This window comes from Gambusia affinis, linkage group LG03, assembly GCF_019740435.1.
Source record: "Gambusia affinis linkage group LG03, SWU_Gaff_1.0, whole genome shotgun sequence".
NCBI lineage: Eukaryota > Metazoa > Chordata > Actinopteri > Cyprinodontiformes > Poeciliidae > Gambusia > Gambusia affinis.
In genome coordinates, this window is record NC_057870.1 from 9,045,856 (window position 1) to 9,067,991 (window position 22,136).

The 22,136-nt window shown below is 42.4% G+C and overlaps 1 protein-coding gene across 1 annotated transcript in view; it reads left to right on the forward strand.

The window, feature by feature from the left end:
* Positions 1-21,861, forward strand: part of hmcn2 (hemicentin 2) — a 59,261-nt gene extending 37,400 nt beyond the window's left edge. Inside the window, exons 40-81 of the mRNA XM_044111399.1 lie at positions 21-217; positions 639-720; positions 803-934; positions 1,024-1,167; positions 1,267-1,426; positions 1,840-1,964; positions 2,353-2,536; positions 2,626-2,723; positions 2,823-3,101; positions 3,184-3,374; positions 4,781-4,862; positions 5,454-5,590; positions 5,676-5,817; positions 6,849-6,993; positions 7,103-7,230; positions 7,336-7,492; positions 8,420-8,541; positions 8,623-8,787; positions 9,347-9,454; positions 9,562-9,696; positions 9,883-10,017; positions 10,196-10,465; positions 10,549-10,739; positions 11,320-11,533; positions 11,618-11,752; positions 11,855-12,045; positions 12,697-12,778; positions 13,329-13,499; positions 13,616-13,768; positions 14,052-14,189; positions 14,586-14,707; positions 14,827-15,067; positions 15,170-15,229; positions 15,337-15,456; positions 15,585-15,719; positions 16,833-16,952; positions 17,274-17,399; positions 18,754-18,882; positions 18,971-19,264; positions 19,376-19,495; positions 19,587-19,713; positions 20,605-21,861. Of these exons, the coding sequence (XP_043967334.1) occupies positions 21-217; positions 639-720; positions 803-934; positions 1,024-1,167; positions 1,267-1,426; positions 1,840-1,964; positions 2,353-2,536; positions 2,626-2,723; positions 2,823-3,101; positions 3,184-3,374; positions 4,781-4,862; positions 5,454-5,590; positions 5,676-5,817; positions 6,849-6,993; positions 7,103-7,230; positions 7,336-7,492; positions 8,420-8,541; positions 8,623-8,787; positions 9,347-9,454; positions 9,562-9,696; positions 9,883-10,017; positions 10,196-10,465; positions 10,549-10,739; positions 11,320-11,533; positions 11,618-11,752; positions 11,855-12,045; positions 12,697-12,778; positions 13,329-13,499; positions 13,616-13,768; positions 14,052-14,189; positions 14,586-14,707; positions 14,827-15,067; positions 15,170-15,229; positions 15,337-15,456; positions 15,585-15,719; positions 16,833-16,952; positions 17,274-17,399; positions 18,754-18,882; positions 18,971-19,264; positions 19,376-19,495; positions 19,587-19,713; positions 20,605-20,983 (6,566 nt within the window). The 3' untranslated portion in view covers positions 20,984-21,861. The remainder of the gene's footprint in view (positions 1-20; positions 218-638; positions 721-802; positions 935-1,023; positions 1,168-1,266; positions 1,427-1,839; positions 1,965-2,352; positions 2,537-2,625; positions 2,724-2,822; positions 3,102-3,183; positions 3,375-4,780; positions 4,863-5,453; positions 5,591-5,675; positions 5,818-6,848; positions 6,994-7,102; positions 7,231-7,335; positions 7,493-8,419; positions 8,542-8,622; positions 8,788-9,346; positions 9,455-9,561; positions 9,697-9,882; positions 10,018-10,195; positions 10,466-10,548; positions 10,740-11,319; positions 11,534-11,617; positions 11,753-11,854; positions 12,046-12,696; positions 12,779-13,328; positions 13,500-13,615; positions 13,769-14,051; positions 14,190-14,585; positions 14,708-14,826; positions 15,068-15,169; positions 15,230-15,336; positions 15,457-15,584; positions 15,720-16,832; positions 16,953-17,273; positions 17,400-18,753; positions 18,883-18,970; positions 19,265-19,375; positions 19,496-19,586; positions 19,714-20,604) is intronic.
* The last annotated feature ends 275 nt before the right edge of the window (positions 21,862-22,136 follow it).

The following is a 22,136-nucleotide window of genomic DNA, read 5'->3' on the forward strand; positions in this document are numbered from 1 at the left end:
CAATGTCTCCAAATAAACAGTCGCGCCCTCGCTAATACCTCGGCTCGACGCTGAGACGGACAGCTTGACCCCCCAAGTGGGCTCTTCAGTCGTCCTGCGGTGTGACGCTCACGGCGTTCCCGAGCCAGAGGTCACATGGTACAAGAATGGGCGGCAACTGGCCGAAGGGAACGGGCTGAAGATAAACGGCCACCAGCTGGAGGTCATAGGCGTTCAGGTTGGGAGAAATGTGTTACGTCATAGGTGTGTCAGGCTGGAAACAAACAAAATCCTTATAAGGTCATTAAGTGGCTGTCAGCATTACTTGTTCACCCGGATTGTTGATGTTTGTTATCTGATGACCGAAAATGATTGGATCATCTGTCATGACAAATGTCATGATAATATACACATTGATACACATTGATACAGCTACAACAGGTTTCATCCTTCAAAAATACAGATAAATAAAACATGTATATGGATGGAAGGAATTAGAAATGGATGGATAAACAGATCATGAGAAAACAGATGAATGGATGGACGGACGGACGGATGGATGGATGGACCATGGGAAAACAGATGAATCATAGATGGATGGATAGATGGATGGATGGATGGAAGGAACCCTGTTAAAAACACATGCGTTTCTGCCACAGACTACAGATGGCGGAATATACACATGCAAAGTGTCCAATGTTGCTGGACAGGTGGACAGGACATTTCGTCTGACAGTCCATGGTAAGAATGTCCCTATTAACATCTACCTATTAAGGTTTGTGGGTGATGTATGATCAAATGCCACACTTGTTTATTCCCTTAGTTCCACCGGTGCTTGATGGGCCTCAGCGGGAGTCTGTCAATTATACCCTGGGCTCCCATGTGGCCCTGCTGTGTGAGGCCACAGGAGTGCCTGTCCCCAGCATCACTTGGCTGAAAGATGGAACTCCCATAGGTAAGAGCAAGGCAATGACAGGAGAAATGGGAGAAGTACAAACTTCTCATACGTGACGGCTAAATTAAGTGGGTGCGTTTGCTATCCAGAGAGCAGTCTGCAGTGGCAGTGGTCCGTTCGAGGTAACAGGCTAGAGCTGGGCCCTCTCACTCTGTCTCATGCTGGGACCTACACGTGTCTGGTAAAGAACAGCGAAGGACAAACCAAGAAAGACTACACACTCACAGTGCTTGGTAAGCACGTTTCTCCTTACATCCTTTTACTCTATTTTGACTTTGTGCGAAAGCCAGGATATATGAGCAGCCTTTACATGTAATCTGCGTGGCTCCCAGTCTCACCCACCATCCTGAACTCCGACCAAGCATCCGATGTGAGTGCACCCACGGGAGAGGAGCTGACCCTGGACTGCAGAGCAAATGGGATCCCCACGCCCCGCCTCAGCTGGCTGAAAGACGGAGAGCCTTTGGAGGGATCAGACACGCATCACATCGTGTAAGACTCTCACTGCTCTAACTGAGTGTGATTAAGAGATTAGCACTTAAAATGTCAGGAGTGATTAAAACTGCTCCGTGAAGGTTTCTGAGTATTGCCGTATGAATCATAATACACCATAACAGGCATGACCAAGGGAAGCACAGACAAATGGATTTAATTCCACCATGACGCGTACTACGAGCAGCTGTGTCACAGCTGTTCTCCTCATGATCATCGCGACTGCATCAGCCAGAGCGAGCGAATGTGTGTTCTTGTGAAAGCCATGGGAAGATGCTGTTAATGATGATGAGAAAATAACGCTGAGACTCGGAGGTTGAGGAGTTTGCACAGGGAAATGCATGTGAAAACGTGTGTGCGTGTGTGTGTGCGTGCTTGTGCGTGTGTGTGTGTGTGTGTGTAAAACCTTGCAGTTTGACCCCTGGGGGCAGCACATTAACTGTAAGGAGGCTGAGCCCTGAGGATTCTGGGACGTACACGTGCTTGGCTGTCAGCTCTGCCGGCCAGGAAAGTAAAATCTACACGCTCGTTGTTTTAGGTTGGTTTTGATTAATTATTTGTCTTTGTTAAAGGTTAAAAGTGCTGATATGGGCACTTTTTTAAAACTGTTAATTTCAAGTTGAAAAGTTTAAAAAGTCCAACCAATAATTCATGTGCATTTATTCACTGGCTTTAAAAAAATCGCAGTGAAGATATTCATAGATAAATCTCTGATATCATTTTTTATTATTGAGGCATTTAGCAAATGGAAATAATTTAGTAAATCTAGCTGTACTAAAATGAGAGAAGTTTAGTCTGATTCAGCTACAGACAATGAGAAAAAAAATGTGTGTCATTTTATTCGCTCTCTGCAAACCTCTGGTTTCAACTGTACTTGTCCACATCTAGTTGCAATACTAATTTGAACTTGCTTTGGTTTATTATAGTCCCACCATCGATTTCTGGTGAGACGACAGTCCCCAGAGAGGTGCAGGTGATTCAGGACAGCGTTGTGACTCTGGAGTGTCACGCAGACGGAAACCCTCCGCCTCAGATCAGCTGGCTGAAGAACGGCCGTCCGCTGCTCCTCTCTCCCCGCATGCGCCTCCTCTCTGGTGACTCCTTACTGAGGTCTGTTTAGATCATAGCTGATATCCTGTAAATAATTAGATTATTAGCGGTGAGGTCACTCCTAATGTTCCCCCGTTTTTGAAATGAAGGATTGCTCCTGTGCAACAATCGGACTCCGGGGTTTACACATGTGTGGCGCGGAGTCAAGCCGGCCTCGCTGAGCTGAGCTACGATGTGCAAGTCCAAGGTAAAAATCCAAACATTTCATCTGTAGCTTTTCTCTAGAGACAATACAAAGCAAATGCGGATCTGAAGAGTTTATTCGGTGCGTGTTCCTGGTATGCAGTGCCCCCTGGTGTTGATCGCGTGGAACCAGTGGAGCCAGTAACGGTAGTCCAGGGATCCTTGGTGACCTTAACCTGCGAGGCACGCGGGTTTCCGCTTCCCACACTGACCTGGATGAAGGATGGACAGCCGCTATCTTTACACAGAAACCTGCTGCTGGACGGACAGGAGACGCGGCTCCAGCTGGCTGATGTGACCCGTTCAGATGAAGGCCTGTACAGCTGTGTGGCCAGTAACCAGGCGGGAAGCAGCACCAAAAGCTTTAACCTCACCGTGCTCGGTAGAACAATCACTGCACTTATCTTCTCATGTTTTAAAGTCCAATAAACAACGAGGCAAACCATTCTCCTTCTCTGATCCAGAGCCTCCAAAGATTTCCCGCTCTGGTTCTCCAGAAGAGCTGACCATACCAGTAAACAGTCCACTTGAGCTGGAGTGCTCCGCTTCAGGCGTCCCACCTCCCACCATCAGCTGGCTGAAGGACGGCCGTCCCCTGGAGGGAGCCGACATCGTTCAGCGGGACGGACACGCTGTCCGGATCAGCAAAGTTCAGGTGTGCGGCAGCTTGAGAAGTTATTGGTACCTGTTGAATGTTTTTACAGTTTCTCATTTTGTTACAACCACAAATGTTATGGTGCTTTTAAAAGATTTGGATAAAGTAGTGTATGACCGTGAAATGGAAGGTTAAAGATACATGTTTACCAAATGTTTTACAACCGAGGTCTAAAATATGCTGACAGCCCCTAATGCATTTAAAACTGTGAATCTTTTAGAGTGCATTTACAGACAGTTTTTTTTTTGTTTATTTCCTTTGCCAGATTAGTGAATTATGTTCAGATTGAAGAGGTTGTTCCTTCGAATAGCAATACTTTAAATCTATTGACAGGTGACCAGCTTAAAAATGTAGTTAATTTGATAAACTTAATTTGTAATCAAATTAAGTTTATCCAAGTACATATATTAAGTTTATTAAGTTGTCGTGTTGAACAAATATAAATAAAGTAAGTTTGAGAAACCTAACTTCATTGCATGTAGCAAATAAACAATTCATTTTTAAGTAGGAGCTCTATTCTCTTTTTTTCAGTGTAGTAGCTTTAGCTGTATGTTTTGGGTTGTTGTATTTTGCTGGGAAGTTGAGCCTCTGCCCGGTCTCAAACGTTCCTACTGTCCCATGAACTGTTCACAGCTTCCCTGTCCCCACTGAAGGAACACATCCCAACACCACAGTCGGGATGTGGGATGGTGTGTCGTGTTTGTTCTGGCAGGCCAGAACGTTTCATTTTGGTCGTGTCTGACCACATGTTTATGTTTATGGTGTGCCCTTTATGGCTCATTGAAAACTTCAAGCTGGACTTCTTACGACTCTCTTACAACAATAGTTTCCTTCTTCCCACTCTCACATAGACCAGATTTCTGAATTTCATAACTAGTAGTTGGGTCCAGTCTTCCTGACGCTGTCCATCCTGTGGACCTCCCAGAATATGACTTCTTAGATCACAATTGGTAACACTGGATTCTTTATTGGATTTATTTGAGGGTATCAGGGTAAGGGCAGCTGAATATAAACACACGTCACACTTTTTAGATTTTTATTTGCAAACATTTTTGAAACCTATGTGTCCTTGTCATTACAAATTTTAAATATGTTCTCCAAACAACTCAATATAATTTTGCAGCGTTGCCGTGACAGAAGAAATGAGCGAGTTTAGAAGGAATTTTAGTAAATCTCATTTATTATAGATTTCTGATAGAAAGCATGCAATTGTTCTATAAAAGAAGTATATTTTTCCCATTGTCACACCTAGAAAAATTTTAAAATAAAAAGAGCCAGTGTGCTCCTCTGAATACAGACAATAGTATTGACAAATGGAGGTCATAATTTAGACAGCATCAGTGTAGGTGGAAACCAGACTGCTCTGCCAGAAGCACTCAGGTTGATGAATGCGCTCTGTTTTAAAGGTCGAGGATGCAGGTCTCTACGCCTGCTTGGCCAGCAGCCTAGCCGGAGAGGATGGAAAAAGCCACTGGGTCCGAGTGCAAGGTGACACAAGCTGCTCTCTCTCAAAGTTACTGACATTAGAGAAATACGTTGCGTCCCCGCTCCCTTTCCTAACTACGCTCAGGAAATGATGAATAAAACTCAGAAGAAAGTAAACTGCTAAAACAGACTTGCTGAACATTTACTCCTGCTACACTATGCGCAAAACGTGGGGGATTTGACCTTTTTTTTGGTCGATGACCCAGCATTGTTTTGTAAAACTCTAAGCATACTTCATTTATGCTATAACAAATTGGAATGGAAATGTAACAGTGCTGCAAAATGAAGATTAAGTCTGTAAGTAAAACTTCCAAAGGCGTAATTGTCAACCTTCATCTGTGACTGAACTGCATGCATGGTGATGTTTTTATCATTCCTAATTTTTTTGTATTGAATGGACATTCAGGCACATATTGTTGTAGTCTGAACTTGCTACATGAACCCATTACTTGAGTTGTAAATATGTCCTGACCTGTTTGTCGTTTTCTTTCACTCTTGGATCAGAACCTCTAGGGCTTAAAAATGAGTTCATCAATCACAAAGGCGATTTATGCTTTGAGTGATTTATTTCAGTGAATCCCATTTGTATTTCAGTCCCGCCTACGCTCCTCGGGTCTAGTGATGTAAAGTCGGTGACCGTGCCATTTAACGGACACCTGACCTTAGAGTGCCTGGCGGACAGCAACCCCCCTCCAGACATAGAGTGGTACAAGGATGATGCCAAGCTGCAGGTACAGAGTTGAAAAATGAAATAGATAACATTGAACTCCTCTGACTCTCATTTCACCTTTTCCTTGTCTCTTCCTGTCCCGTCAGCTTGGTGGTCGCATCCAGCGGCTGGCGGGAGGTCAGTACCTGGAGATTCAGCAGGTCAAGCCTGAGGATGGCGGCCAGTACAGTTGTGTTGTCACAAACATGGCTGGAAGCACCAGTCTCTTCTTCACTGTGGAGATTATGTGTAAGTATAACCAGAAAAATGTTAAAACGTTAAAGTTTTTCCCAATTGATTTTTGCAAAATAACATAGTTCAGTTGGATTATAAGTCTTGCTACATTCAGTTTGACTTAAGCCTAGACTGTAAGAGGACTACTTTTTCACATCAATATGCTTTGAAGTACTTGAGTACAGATCTGGCTGTATGCGTAGGGTTGTTATTCTCCTCTCCATTCTTGGAGCTTGGCCATTTCTTAGCATCTTCATAATATGATAATACCACAATTATGTTTTGTATGATATTTCTTTCTTTAGTTGTTTTCTTCTTGTCACTTTTCCATGAAGGCCAGATTTGTGTAGTTGTCATTCAGCTTTTATAATTCCTCTGTTATCATGGTCCCCTTGGCTTGCTTCTCTGATTAATGCTCTCCAAGCCTAGTCTGTCAGTCTGTGGGCAGCCATGCCTTAGTGTGACTGTCTTAATGAGTTACCTCTTCTCAGATCCTGCTTCAGACTTCTATACAACTTTATCCCTGCCTGTCTGCTGTGCTCCTTTGGTCTTGTGCTTCACTGCTCTTATGCACCACAAGGCTCCCCAAACAAGATCCATTTAAAATCCTTAAGTGTGTTGTAAAGAGACAAAATGTGTGAATATTTTTGTAAAGCCTTATATGCAATCAAAACCCATTATTTTTTGTTTTGCTTATTCATGAAAATGTGACTATTATCCTGTTAATGGTCTTGACGTTTTTGTGTTTTCCTTTTAGCTGGACTAATGTTTATTAAATCAGGGCAGCTCTTAGGGAAATTGTGATTAATTATGTTTCAAGCTTTCAAACCCGTTTAAAATGAAAAGCTCTTTATTTGTTATTCTAAACTACGTTGTTTTGTACAGTGATTTATGAGACTCTTTTCAATCTGCCAAAATCTGAATTTTTATTTCTTCCATATTACGAAACTCTGTATACAAACAATCCCCCTCTAATGGATTTTTAATGCTTTGTGCAATAATGCTAATTTAAATATATTCAGCTGCACTTGCTCATCTATTTGCAGTACCACCAGTGATAAAGGAAAGCAGCTCCTTGGTGACGGTTCATCTTGGCCAGGATGTGGTTTTACCCTGTGAAGTTGAAGGTGGCTCCTTACCTGCGGTCATCTGGAGGAAAGATGGCTTCCCTGTGCCTCAGGATAATAATAAGTATGTCCTAAGATTACTGGGCAAGGCATCTGTCTCTTCACACTTGCTGTCAAACAGGCAATCTAAATGAGTACAGCATAGTGACTGTTCACTTGTGTGTTTGTTTCAGGTTCACACTGTTATCTGAAGGCTCCTTGCGTATAGGTGGGGCTCAGCTGAATGACGCTGGTCGCTATTACTGCACAGTGTCCAACCCGGCTGGCTCAGATCACCGCGCCATGGATCTACGTGTGTTTGGTAAATAATGCCTCGTTTTGTTTCTGTATAAATCTGTCAGTGTTCCTTCTGTAATTTAATAAATGGAAGAGCCTCCCTTATCTAAAATTTTCCGTTTGTCCTTAGTGGGTCCTTCTGTCAGTCCAGGTCCATTCAACGTAACAGTAACCACTGGAACTAGAGCTGTGCTTAATTGTGAGACCACAGGTATCCCACCACCTAAAATATCCTGGAAGAGGAATGGTACACCACTTGACATTAACCAGCAGCCTGGTGCATACAGGTGAGCACAAAGTTGTGGATGTGCTCACCAAAGTTTTAATTGCTTTGCAGTTATTGATAAGTTTTTATTGATAGTTTGATTTTTGTTTTTATTAGTTTTATCCAATTGTTTGCAAGTTTAGTTTAGTTTCTATTTTTTTAAGTGCTTCTTTTAAGTTTAGGTTTTTGTTAGTTTCAGTCAAAGTGTTAAGTCTTTTTTGTAATACGAGTTGCTTACAAGGAGGCAGACAGAAAATACATTTTAGAAATAGTTTTTGTGAAACAAAATCCCCAAAATGTGGTAAAAAATGATCATACATACCAGCCAAGTACAAAAGATATATGACACAGTAACAGTAAGTGCAACAACAGCGCCTGCAAGGCAGGTCTTGTCCAAGCTTTTCAAGTAAATTTTAAGGTTAGTGGGATTTTTCCTCTTTAATAACGCACCACATGTTTTTTATCTTGTTCCCGTCCAAGACACTTGTTGTTTTTCTAAAATGCAGTTATATTCAGTGTAAGCCCAAACTGGAGTTTGGCGTTTTATTTCAACTTCTGCTAAATTGTTAGGTTAGGATGGACCGACATCAACAAACATGACGTAGTACAGCAAAGAAAAAAAAAACAACAAACGTAAACTACACTTCATACTAATTAGACCCAAATGGAAGCTAATTACATTTTCTTTTTAAATTAAGTGAATTTGACTTAGTTCTGTGAGAGGCCATTAAAGTTTGAATTAGTTTTTCTCATTTTGCAAAGTATTTATTTTTATTCCAATTAACAAAAATGATCCTTTTTACTTTTACTTCTAGTTACTGTTTATCATTAGTCTTTGCTAATGATAATAACCTCGACACCCACTTTTTAAAATGCTATAATAACGCAACCTAACTCACAGAACTGAAAATACAGAAGGTTGCTCTGCCTCCACACCCTCTCCATCCAGGTTACTGTCTTCTGGGTCTCTCGTTCTTTTGTCTCCATCTGATGAGGATGAAGGTTACTTCGAGTGCACGGCGGTCAACGAGGTTGGAGAGGAGCGCAGGGTCATTGAGGTCATCCTCCAAGGCAGGGATTTGGAGTTTTGTGCCACATTCTGGACGTTATTATGATTTCCACTGAATGCTTGACATGTTTTTTCTCCTGTAGTCCCACCTTCTATTGAGGACGACGTCACAGCAGTGAAGGCTGTGAAAATGTCTCCTGTGGCGTTGCCTTGTCATGTTCAAGGACAGCCTCCGCCCACTGTGACCTGGACGAAGGGAGGAGCCAAACTGGGGGCCAGGGGAGGAAGTTACCGTGTTCTTCCCACTGGTAAGACAACTGGTTTGAGTGGTTCTTCTGAAACCAAGAACTACTGGTTAATCTAAGAAAATTGGATAAAAATGATATAACTGCTTTTATTTAGCGCAAGGAAACAAAGTATTCACTCTGCTGATACATCACTCTTAATGTTTCCCAATATGGTTATAATAATGTTGATATAACTGTAATGCTTTCTATGACTAAATGTTATGGATGATATTATTATTGATATAATTATTGAAAACACAAAGTCTTACCAAGTATTTTTGGTCTCGATTTTAGTGGAAATGTCTTAGTATACTTGAAATACTCATAGCTCACTCATAGCTAGACATTTTCCCATGCTATAAGTGAAATAATCTTCCAGTGGAACTGGTACTTTTTCCTCAATCTTAAGGAGTTTTTGCCTTAAACAATCTCCTATATCTTGCTGAAAAGTTACTTGTGAGTTCATTTTTTTTTTTGCAGTGTATAATAATGTGACCTGTAACTAACTTATTATTTTGATTCTAATATAAACATTAGCAAGAATATATGATAAATGGTTTTAAATGCCATGTTCATGCAGGGGTGTTGGAGATACTTGCAGCTTTGCCGAGTCATGCTGGCAGATACACATGCTCAGCCCGAAACCCGGCTGGAGTGGCTCACAAGCACATCTCCCTGACCATACAAGGTGGGTCCTAAAGGACCTTAGGCCAGTCACTGGGGGGGAAAAAAAATGTGAATGATGTTATATGTCAACTGTAAAATGGCTAACTCTGTCCTGTTCCACGTTCCTAGAGCCGCCAGAGATCAGGCCGATGGGAGAGGAGGTGCAAGTATTGTTAAATCATGGAACTGTTCTTCCCTGTGAAGTTCAAGGATTCCCCAGACCAACAATCATCTGGCAGAGAGAAGGAGTTCCTATAGCAGCTGGTAACAAGAACGTGTGATCTTGTTTTTAAAAGAAAGTCAGCTGTCATACACTCTGTGTTATCTTTCAGAGTCTTTGCAAATTAATTTGCCATATTTGCTGCTGGGACAATAGCATTGCCACAAACAATGCTCACAGGATTATAATCTCATCAGATTTTAATAATTGTGCTAATCTGACTGCCACAGGTCACAGGCTGGCTGTACTGTCAAATGGCGCTCTGAAGTTCTCTCGTGTGACTCTTGGAGATGCTGGGACCTATCAGTGCCTAGCAAAGAATGAGGCTGGTGTAGCTGTAGCGAGAACCAAACTGGTCCTTCAAGGTAAAATAGACTTCAGTTTTTGCTTTTCATATACATTGTTGTCACAATATGCATTTGAAAAGTACGTCTACTTACTTCTTTTCATGGCAAATGTTACTTCTTATTCTTAAAAGGCTGCATTAAGCATTTATTTATAAGACATTTATGAATGAATTCACTTTCCTTTGTTTTTCTCCAGTTCCGCCAGTGCTAAGTGTGCCTCGAATTGACTACACTGCTGTCTTAGGGCAGCCAGTCAGTCTGGAGTGTGCGGCTGATGGTCAGCCACAACCTGAAGTTACTTGGCATAAAGAGAGGAGGCCTGTGGTTGATGGTGCTCATATGCGTATCTTTGCCAATGGAACTCTGGCAATTGCTTCCACGCAGCGGAGCGATGCAGGGATCTACACATGTACAGCTAAAAACCTGGCCGGCAGAGCTAGCCATGATATGAGGCTAGTTGTCCAGGGTGAGGAGAGACTTTGTTTAACTCCTCCTCACGTTGTGTAAGAAGCATGACACATTGACGCAACTCAAATTGTTGCATTCCAGTTCCACCCATGATTCCACCAGCGCAGACGGAGCTGTCCGTGATTCAGGGGTTCCAGGCTCTGCTGCCGTGTGCGGCTCAGGGTTTACCAGAGCCCAGAGTGTTGTGGGAGAAGGATGGCGTTGTTGTCCCAAACCTTCTTGGCAAATTCACCATCCTACGATCTGGAGAGCTGATTATCGAGAGAGTGGAGGTCAGACTTTTTTATGTAGTTTATATGTAAGTTCACGAGAGATGCACCGAAACATCAGCTGATTAGTGGGATTCAACCATTTTCAGGTCAAACCTGATCAATCAGATCTTTCCTATCAAAATTGTACTTGAGCGCTACCAGATCAAACTGAAGACACATCAGTGTGGATGCTGTAACTGAGTGAAGTTCAAAAGTTAGCTTTTTCAGTATCAGAAAGGTGTCTAAGAAACAGAAACTGCTGTATATTATATCAACTAGAGCACCTTCACACAAGACCCTGCTGTACTCATAACATGCATATACCACTATACAGATGGTCAGGCAACTCAGGGTGAGGTTTCTAGTGCAAGGCAACATCAACTTGTGATGGAGTCTATCTAGATCTATATATTCAATCCTGTTATATTTCCTGAGGAGATTTCAGAATTGGCTAAAGCCGGCAGCTCAGGGAGAAAGCTTTCCCAAGTGCTTTAAATGTGCATCGGTGCATCTCTACTGTTAACTGCTTAATAACATTTGCCTCCAGCTGTTCTCAGAGCAATTCATTTTGACAGCTTTTTTTTTTTTTTTTTCCACACAGCCGGGAGACGCTGGGATATTCACGTGTGTGGCCACCAACCCCGCGGGCTCTGCGAGACGAGACGTCCGCCTGTCAATCAACACCAGGCCGGTTTTCAAAGAGCTGCCAGGTGATGTAACCCTGAACAAGGGGCAGAGTCTGGCCTTGTCCTGTCATGCTCAGGGAACACCTCCACCCTCCATCTCCTGGACTATCAACAACAAGCCCTACAGAGGTACTCCGTTCAGGTGCAGCCATGTGCTAGTTGTCTTGGTTCCGGAGAGTATTTTGGGTTCTAACCACGACTAAGCTGTTTTAGGAGCCATTACAGACGAGGCAGGCAGGAGCTCAGTCCTCTCTGAGAATGTGACTCTGAATGATGCTGGGACCTACGTGTGCTTGGCAGAGAACAGTGTGGGCTCCATCCGAGCGCTATCATTCGTCCGTATCAGAGGTGAGATTTCATTGAAGGATTGTCTCTCCTTTAAGCTTTACATGTGAATGAGCCATAATTTATTCGTCTCCTGTGTTCAAAATTTATTCTGTGCACCTTCAGAGCCTCCGGTGTTAAAGGGTGAAGCCCACACATCTCAGACGGTTGTCCAGGGTGGCACCGCAATGCTTGACTGTCCAGTTCGCGGAGACCCCAGTCCCGTCCTCCGCTGGCTACGAAATGGGAAGCCCTTACACCGCCTCCTCCGAATGCAAACACTCCACAATGGATCTCTGGTCATTTACAGCATAACTGTAATTGTGTTTTATTTTCTTATTCTGCCTTTTTTTTTACATCTCACTAAATACATTTTCTTAACCATTGCAGCTTAAGTTGGAATAATTAGGCCTTCCTAAAGAATCTCAAAACAAAAAAAAAAAGTCGTACATCATTTATCCAAATTGAGCTTTGATTTGCAGTCTCCTAAGTGTAGGGACCGTGTGCGACTGTCCTACAGTGTCCCCGCTTCCATCCAAATCAGATTCAGTTCAGCCACAGCGGCTAACAGCATTAGCCACAGAGCAAAGTGACGGAAAGGGAGCCGCATGTTCCAAGACTCGGCCCTCCTTCGTTCGCCTGTAACCTTGTTATAGTTCGTAACTGCAGCCGTAATCGAACAGCCTGCAGCTGAGACTCCAACAGACGGATGAGTGTCCTTCCCACCGAGGACTCTAATGTTAAATTTCTCCCTCTCTGAACAAATCCTGTCTGTCACGACAACTTGATAGAATATAATCAGCTGCTCCACTGAACATGTCAACTTTCTTCTTTTTTTTTAAGTCTTGGTTTTCTGTCCTTGTTAAAGTAACTGATTTTGTTTTGAAGGATTGTGATGTCACAATCAGATAGTGGGAGACTAACCATCTGATTGTTAGAGCTGCCTTATCTACCTGTTGGATCCACAGGTTGCAGATGAAGGAGAGTATCAATGTGTGGCAGAGAGTGAGGCCGGATCAGCCGAGAGGACCATAACCCTCAAGGTTCAGAGTGAGTTTGGCTAACATAATTTCACAGATTTCACATTGAATGACAAAACCAGCAACTAGTGATGCAATGATTAAATTTCCAATCTTCAGATTGTTTGTATTAGGAGCAGGGGGGATGTCATATTCGGATGTTAGCGCTGTTAGTCCTCCTCACACAGACTCACCCTTGCTCACCAATGTCAGTGGATAAACAGTTTTCCTTTTCCCCGTCAGTAGTACATTGAGCAGCGTGTTCACAAGAATGATTGACATAGTTAAGACCTTCTTCCTGATTACTCTTATTGGTTGTTTTTGACCAATAGTGGTGCATTTTTACAGATTGCCATAGTAGCACTGGGAGGGGGTGGAGGACCTTGACTTTTTTCACAGATTATCTCTCAAATTTAATACATATGTAAAAAAAAACTAGATTTTTTTCTTAAACTTGCATGCTGCAGCTTTAATAATTTGCTTTGCTTTTGTGTGATGTAAGAGCTGATTTCCACATGCTTGGCAGTAAAAACCAGCTCATCCATGCTGACTCTCTATCATCTCTGACATCTCTAACATAGTTCATGGAGGTTACTCCAGCTGGGGGGAATGGGCTCCGTGCAGCAGTACATGTGGTCAAGGTTTTCAGGAACGAAACAGACTATGCAACAATCCGGCGCCGGCAAACGGCGGTCGCACCTGCAGCGGCCTGAGCACCGACTCAAGGAAATGTCAGACTGGTTTGTGTCCAGGTAGCGTTGCCAGACTTTCTCATTTATCCCAAGTTTTTACTTTCGACAACAAGCTAGCATATACAAACCATCTGCAAAACTCCTATTTATCAGTCTGTTTGGGTTTCTGCTGACAGGTGAGGTTCCACGTAAGACTAGAGGCAGTCTCATAGGGATGGTGAATGACAGAGAGTTTGGTGTGTCCTTCCTGGAGGCCAACATCACAGACGACAAGGAACAAGGCAGCAGCACTCTGGAGGCACGTCTGGACAACATCCCTCCTGCAGTCGGTGAGTTACTGTACAGACTGTACTGCAGCTTCAAAGCAGTTGTTTCAGCAAGTTCACTCACCTTTTTATGTGTCAGTAAAGAGGCTTAAAACCCTTTGTAATAAAAGAAAAATGCTCTGGATATGAAGTGGGCTAAATAAATGAGATGTTTTGTTTTATAAGTGTGTTTTTATTCATTCAATTTTTATTAGACACTTGCATGAATAAGTAATAATTCAGAAATGTTTAAAATATCTCAAAATAGCTGTAGCAGGGTGTAAGAACCACTAATGCTTTGTCGCAGGTCCCTTCCTGCAGGTTCTGGTGTCTGTTTTCACTCCCATCTATTGGACCACTGTGCTTCAAAACGGAGCCACCAGAAACGGGTTCTCCTTCACACAGGGCCAGTTCAGACAGGAGTCTCAGCTGGAGTTTGAGACCGGTGAGCTCATCAGATTTTCACATGCTTACCTTTTTTGTTTTTTTCTTTATTGATTCATTCATCAGGTAGAATGAAATCAGAACATAATACCAGGTTAGTTTAACATATTTCACATGTGATGGATACAGGACTTCTTACTGGTCCTGGGCTTTGCTAATCTGTAATGTAGTGCAGCAAGTACGTTAAAACATAAAAAAAAAAAAAATGACAACAGGTAAAAATTATATCTAAATTGAATTAAAAAAGAAAAATTACAAAAAAAAATTAGAGGACATTATTTCTTATTATGTCAGAACTGAGCACTCATTTGTAAAAGCAGCCAGCAGATGGCAGCACCCGCTACCTTGAACACGCTCGAGTTTGTCCAAGAAACAATGTTTTATTGAATTCTCACAGGAGAGATCCTCCGTCTGACCCACGTGGCCAGGGGATTGGACTCGGAGGGAGTTCTGCTGATTGACATCGTAATCAACGGCTTCGTTCCGCCATCATTATCGTCATCTCATCTGGGCCTTCAGGTGTGTCTGTGGAAGTGATTATGTGTATCCAAGGGGCCTCAATTGTGTCTTGAGTTAAATCCCTCTGCAGAAATGGATCCCTTCAATTTGTCTGACCTGATTTGAGCTTCCTCCCACAGGACTTTGATGAGTCATACGTGCAGACGGGCCAAGGACAGCTGTACTCATGGTCATCGCAGACCCACCAGAGAGCAGGCAGTCCCATGGCGCTGCGATGTAATCACACCATCATTTACGAGGGGCAGGACGAACGCCAAGGCCCAGTACTTCAGCTGCTCAAGGTTTCTGGAATAAACAGCGTCTACAACATGTTCACCCTGACTTTGGACTTCCACATCACTACCAGCCTCCTGGTACCAGGTCTGGGGATACATTGAATAAGTTATCCTCTGACACTCCTCCTACACATGAATCGTTGAACCTGAAACAATGCCTTTTTTATTTATTTATTTTTTTTTGCAGATGGTTATGAAGACGCATGCCCAAAAGGCTTCAGTCTCGACACGGCCTCTTACTGTGCTGGTGTGACGTTTTGTCTTATTTGTCTCGTCTGGTTGCTGGCAACATTTATTGGCATTTTTCTCTCACTTCTTCGGTTTTGTGAATGTAACAAAATGTCTTGTTGCTAGATGAAGACGAGTGTGCCCTGCAGTCTCCCTGCTCCCATTCATGCAGCAACATCCTGGGAGGGTTCACCTGTGCCTGTCCTTCTGGCTTCACTATCTCTGCAGAGACCAACACATGCCATGGTGAGACGCTAGATATAACCTGCTGAATGCCAATATGTAAATAATAATAATAATAAATGATATCTGCTAAAGGCGTTTACTTAGATATTGTCATGTCAACACTGTCTAATTGTATGCATCCCGCCCAGATATTGACGAGTGCTCCCAAGGTTCCCACATGTGCCACTACAACCAGCAGTGTGTCAACACAGTGGGTACATACCGCTGCCAGGCCAAGTGTGGACCAGGATTCAAACCCAGCGTCACAGGAACCAGCTGTGAAGGTCAGTCGGAGAAATGCTGTCCTACGGCCATTTATTGCCAATCGAAGCACGCTGTTTGGTATTGCTTTAAAACCGATTTTTCTCATTTTTCCAATTTTACGACTACAAATGTCAATATCTTGCATTAGGGTTTGATGTGTATAATTTAATGTTGGTGTAAATGCAGCCATACTTTAAAGGCCACAGAGGTTTATTGGAGAACATAATAAGGTCGGGCGACTGGACGAATGTATTTACCATTGACGATAGACTGAACCGTTCACCGTTTTATTTATTATTTTTAAAGAGCTTTTGTTTTATTTATTTTGGTCTGTGAGTTTCTCTCTTAGTTACGGCAATAACAATGCTTGACTGAAGCCAAAAGACAAAGCCTATGGAAAAAATATGTCACTTTTCATGACACACATAAACTCCTTCCAGCTGCGAGCAAAGCTTTTATTTTCTCCAGAGTGCATCTAAGGGGAGCGACAATTTATTTACTCAAATAAACGATTAATTTACTCAAGCTTAGAACCCGGAGAGAACCCACGCATGCACAGTGAGAACATGCAAACTCCCCGGGCTGGGAATCGAACCCAGGATCTTCTTGCTGTAAGGCAACAGCTCTACCAACTGCGCCACTGTGCAGCTCAAGTTAAACAAACACTAAAATATAAACAGTCTCCGGCAAATATGTGTGCTTTCACAAAAAGTATTAAAAAAATCTCAGTTGCAGTTTTAAGTCTGTTTGACTTATTATTATTATTATAGGTTTCCAAACTACTATTGTAGAAAACATTGGAAACCACTTATTTTTATTAAAAATATGTTTACACGTTTGTCAAAACTGTCACCGAGTCGTGTCAGTATAATATGAAGTAATCTCTTATAGGCATGATTGACAGCGCTAAGGCCCTCCTCCTGGCTCTGATTGGTTATTTTTAGTTAGCACTGGGAGAAAGCAAAAGATTTTCACAGATTATCCCTCTGATAACCATACTTTCATGAAATAGTGACAGCTTCAACAAATATGTAGAAAAACATTTTCCATAAAAGTTACGTACTGCAGCTTTAAGGTCTCTAAACACTTTTTGAAGTACCGATGAACTCTTTCATGGCTAATTTGTGCTTCAGATGTGGATGAGTGCCAGGAGTCTGCTGTCTCCCCGTGCCACCATAAGTGTCTCAACACTCTGGGTTCCTACCGTTGTATCTGTCATCCTGGGTACCAGTCGTCAGGACATCGCTGCATTGGTCAGTCACTTGCTTCTTGTGAATAAAACAACTCATAGTGGTTTGGAGACAGACATTTTGTAAAGTGGTTAAGACCCAGATGAGCACATTTTCTTTCCCCATCTTTGTATGTTCTTTAGATCAAATGAGTGTCTGGACAGCTTAAGCTGGGGTCATTTGTTTATTTCGCCAGGGTTTTGGTTACCTTTATTTCCCCTATGAGTCTGCTGAAGTCAGGCTGTTTGTGTGAAATCCAACCCTCATCAAATCTGTGGTGTGTCTATGTCGGGTGTGATGGCATGATTTCCACAGTTGAGTGGTGAATGCTTTGGACTTTCCCAGACATCAACGAGTGCATGAGGAACGTGTGCCCGGCACACCAGCAGTGCCGCAACACCGATGGAGGATATCAGTGTTTTGACAGTTGTCCGGCTGGAATGACCACAGCAGAAAACGGAGCCTGTGTAGGTGAGTGACTGTCACACATTCGTTGTTTCAAGGGATGATCAGGATTTTCTCCTTGATATCGATCTGAAGAAAGTCAATGACACATGCACGCATTGAAACACGATACCTTTAAAATGCAGTAAAATTACACTGCTTGCATCACATACGAACTTAACAATGACTCTACAGTATCTGTTTGTTTTGACACTTGTAAATTTTTTCCACGCAGGAAGTTCTACAAAATAAATAGTACATTTTGACTACAAGGCAATGAAAAATTTGCCCAGTTTTAACATTTATTTTAAAGATACATTTAAGTCAAGATATACTTTTACACCCTCTATGAACTCACATCCTGTTGAATATATTTTTTTCACCCAGAATAGTCAGCTTAAGTTCTTACTGTGTTTACTCTGTTTTGATGATTCGCTGAGAGTGCGTGAACACAATTTACAGAAAAAGTAATTTGAGAGATTTCTTGATTTTGCTTTGAATATCATGACATTCTCTGAGTGTTTCAGATGCTCTCTGTATTTCTCTGTCTTCGGCACTGAGAATTTTCTGGGAGTATTTGAACAGAGAGCAGTGATATGACGCTGGTAGACAGGGAGTTGCAGCAGATAATTCAGTCTCTCTTCCACTGTGATATCACAGTAAAATGCAAAAAAAAAAATAAAATAAAGAAAAACAGTAGATTGTAGATTTGTTAGAACAAAATACTGTCATAAATGTAGAATTCTGCAAGCCCTGCTCACAAGAATAGGTCATGATTATTAATAATTTGCTTTGCAACACCTGGCTCTGCCGCTTACAACATAACTATCAGAAGCTGAGTTTTGTTCTCACAGACCAATGTTTAAAAATAAACCTTGACTAGAATCCAGACCCTGGGATTAGATTGGGAAATGTTTATATTTCTTTACTTTAATTAATTTAACTGTGCTAATTTTAGCAGTAGAGCATCTTTGTGCTGCATATAGATAAACAGCTGTGGCTCATGTTAAAGATCAGAAGGGCTATTACATTTTATTTTACACACAACAATATTACTGACAGAGCTGAAATTACTTGGAATTCAGAAAATTTCAAGACACTTGACAATAAGCAGAATTTAATGGGAATGTCTGAGAGTAATTTTGTGGACTCAGTCTGTCCCTCAGAATGAGAGCTGGAATGATTTGTGCAGAGTTGTTCCTCAAATATACCAAAATATCTACTACAGGGAATTCACAGCTTCAACAGCAGAAATGTGGAAAAGTAATTCGGGTGTCTGCTTGATTTCAGTTTTACAGTTATTAGTTTTTTGTTGTTGTTTTTTAGTTGGTTTTAAGAATAAAACATTTCAACCAAGCTGCCTCTCGTTTTTATGTCCTAGATATTGACGAGTGCCAGGATGGAAGTCACATGTGCCGCTACAGTCAGATCTGTCAGAACACAGTCGGAGGGTACGGATGTGTTTGTCCCAGAGGTTACAGATCTCAGGGAGTCGGCCTTCCATGCCTGGGTAGGACTTTTCTCTTGTCCGATTGATGAAACCCCTCTTTAAAAGGGTCCCACATTGACTCCAACATGAATTTTATCACGCCTTCCAGACATCGATGAATGCTCGCAAACGCCAAATCCTTGTGCGCACCAGTGCCGTAACGTACCCGGCAGCTTCAGGTGCCTGTGCCCTCCCGGGACTCTGCTGCTGGGGGACGGGCGCTCCTGTGCGGGGCTGGAGCGAGGCCAGATCTTCACCAACGGCACCAGAGTGAGGGCCAGACTCCGCCCACAGCTGGTGTCGACCCTGGGCCGGCCAATCATCTCCCGCTCTAACGGAGCATCTCGCATTACGAGGCAAAGCTGTCCTGTGGGCTACACCAGCAGAGATGGTGCATGTGTGGGTAGGTTTGAATTAATACTTGTTTGCAGGAAGGATTACATGAGGTCAAAACAGCTTCTTTTTAAAGTGCCCTTAGTGTTTTTAACAGTTTATTTATTTATTTTTTCCACAGACGTGGATGAGTGTTTGTTGAAGAAGCCATGCCAACACGAATGCAGAAACACAGTCGGCAGCTTTCATTGTCTGTGCCCTCCCGGATACAAACTTCTACCCAATGGCAGAAGCTGTAAAGGTATGAACTTCCTGGATCGCTCTACACTGAACACAACCTTCAAACCGCTCCCGCAAATAACAGAAAAGTCCATATCCCCTCCTTTTCACAGATATTGACGAGTGCGTGGAGCAAGGAATTCAGTGTGGACTCAGTCAGATGTGCTTTAATACCAGAGGGGGATACCAGTGTCTGGATACACCCTGCCCTACTTCCTACCAAAGTGGAGGACGTCCTGGGTAAATAAGATGTCAACGTTTTGTCCTGTTACAAAGCAGATCAGTTCCCAGATGGATAGCAGCTCAAAGGTTTGAAAACAGAGAGAACTCTTGATCTGTTTTCGTTTTAAAAATGTTAATGTGGTGGAAATAAGCCTGACCCAGAAAGCAACAGCACACATGGGTAGAATACTGCATTATCAAACTATCAACAATTTCAGTTCAGCAAAAGTCCTTTAAGAGTTAGCCAATTCCTGAAACATAATTCAACTGAGAAATTGCTTTTCTCAGTTGAATCAGAGCAAACTCTGATGCAGAGTTTACTCTTTAATAGCAGTAAGCAATGTTTCTACACACACGAGGTGGAGCATTTTGAATGAACTCTACCATGACTTCCGTATCCTGGCAACAGCCAAACCATTCTCATGGGGTTGCCTCCAGTCCGAAGGATTGGGATTATTCACAATTTTGCCTAAAAACATTGTTTTGAAAGAATGGGTTGAAGATTTCCTCAATGAGCAGCTTTGTTCCACAACACTGCGGCTATTTGTTGATGAACCTTGTCTTTTTCTCTGTATAGAGCTCTGTCACAAAGCAAAAGTGATGATTTAAGTGGCTTAGTGGTGAAAACATTCAAATTTGGAACCGTAGCCAGGGAACTCCTTGGATGTTAATCCCCTTGGGAAGAAATTGACAGTTTACATAAATTTGATTCATTCCTCTATTAAAGCCTGTCTGAAATGTTTTTAAAAATATCCTGGAAACATCTGATAAAGGCATCTAACACTGAAGCAGTAAAATTAGCGTAAATCATTTTCTTCAGCTGCGATCCGTTTTGGCCACGTCTCTACACAAACGTTTAGTTTTTGGTGTAATAAATACATCTCTGCTCTTTCCCACCGGCTTCTCCAGGACCTGCTTCAGGCCCTGCTCTCTGGACTGCGCCGCAGGCGGCTCGCCGCTGCTCCTGCAGTACAAGCTGCTCACGCTTCCCTCCGGCATACCGCCCAATCACAACGTGGTGCGGCTGTCGGCGTTCTCGGAGTCGGGCGTTCTGCAGGAGCGCACCTCCTTCACGATACTCGAGCAGGAATCGGTCACCGGTGTGACGGGCCGAGTGTTTGACATCAGAGACGAGGCCGGCAGGGGCATCATCTTCACTCGGCGGGTTCTGGATAGACCTGGACTCATGAGGCTCAAGGTGCAGGCCACCACCATCTCAGAACACGGTCGCATAACGTACCAGAGCATCTTCATCATCTACATCTCCATCTCAGCGTACCCCTACTGAGCCCACACGTTGCTGTACTAATGACTCAAAATCAGAAGAAACTGATATTTCAGTTTTTGTAAAAGCCCTGTAAGAAAAGCAAAAAGCTGATCATCCTGAAGTGTAAATGTCTGCTACATGCCCTTAACGGGAAAGATGTGAGACTTTCATACACCAAGCGAATCCGATGGAAAATGCTAAAGAGTAGAGTGGGAAGGTAACATAATTTAGTCTCAATCTAAATGTTTTTTTCTTTCTCCAGAATGTTCAGCAGTCCATTGTTGTAGTGTTTGATTCTCATGTTGAATACTCAAGTTTGGTACAGAGATATTTTTATAGCTCACACTTGGAAGTAAATGGCAAATCTTTTCACAGCTATGAATTTGTTTAGTGTCCCCAGGAAGCCCTATATTATTTATTGAAGTCATTTTAAACAAAAACCGCTTTAAGCACGCCTTAGCAATATCAGGTTTGCGTTGTAATTGAGCTACTGGTGTACTGGCACATCGTTAAAGGTCCTATGTGATAATTATTATTATTTTTTTACCTCTTTTAGATTTGTCCTATCAGAAGGTGCTATTTTGAATGTGGTATTTGTGCGATTGATGCCAGTGCTAATAATTAAAATGCCAGTGATATTTCACAACAACAAAAGATATTAAAAAGGATAATAAGCAATTTGCAAACTATTATATTTGCATTAGAATACAGCAAACTACTTTCCTAATCCACACTAGTTGATGTGGAAGAAAACCAGGACCATAAATGAACAAGAAGAGAAGTCACCCAGAACTATCAACAATATTTGTAAATGGTTTAATATTTGAATTGAAACAAAAAAAACTCTCTTTGCTGTAACTGTGTCAAATATTTGTATGAATAAAATACTTTTGCTTCTCCTGTGTTGTACCGTGTTTATCCCTGTTGATCTTGATTTCTATTGTTAACCATTTCTGCTGCAGATATTGTCACCCTCTGCTTTCTCTACTAGGTTCATGTTGGTTGTATGGAGTTGAAACATCTTTTTCCTTCAGGACTGCATTATTCCTTTGCGGCACACATTCACCAAAGTGTCAGAAACAATCCTGCGGAACGCAGGGTTCAAACTGAAATGATCGCATCACTGCTGCCGATTCCCTGAGGAATTACCAGAAACAGAAATTTAACTGCGCAA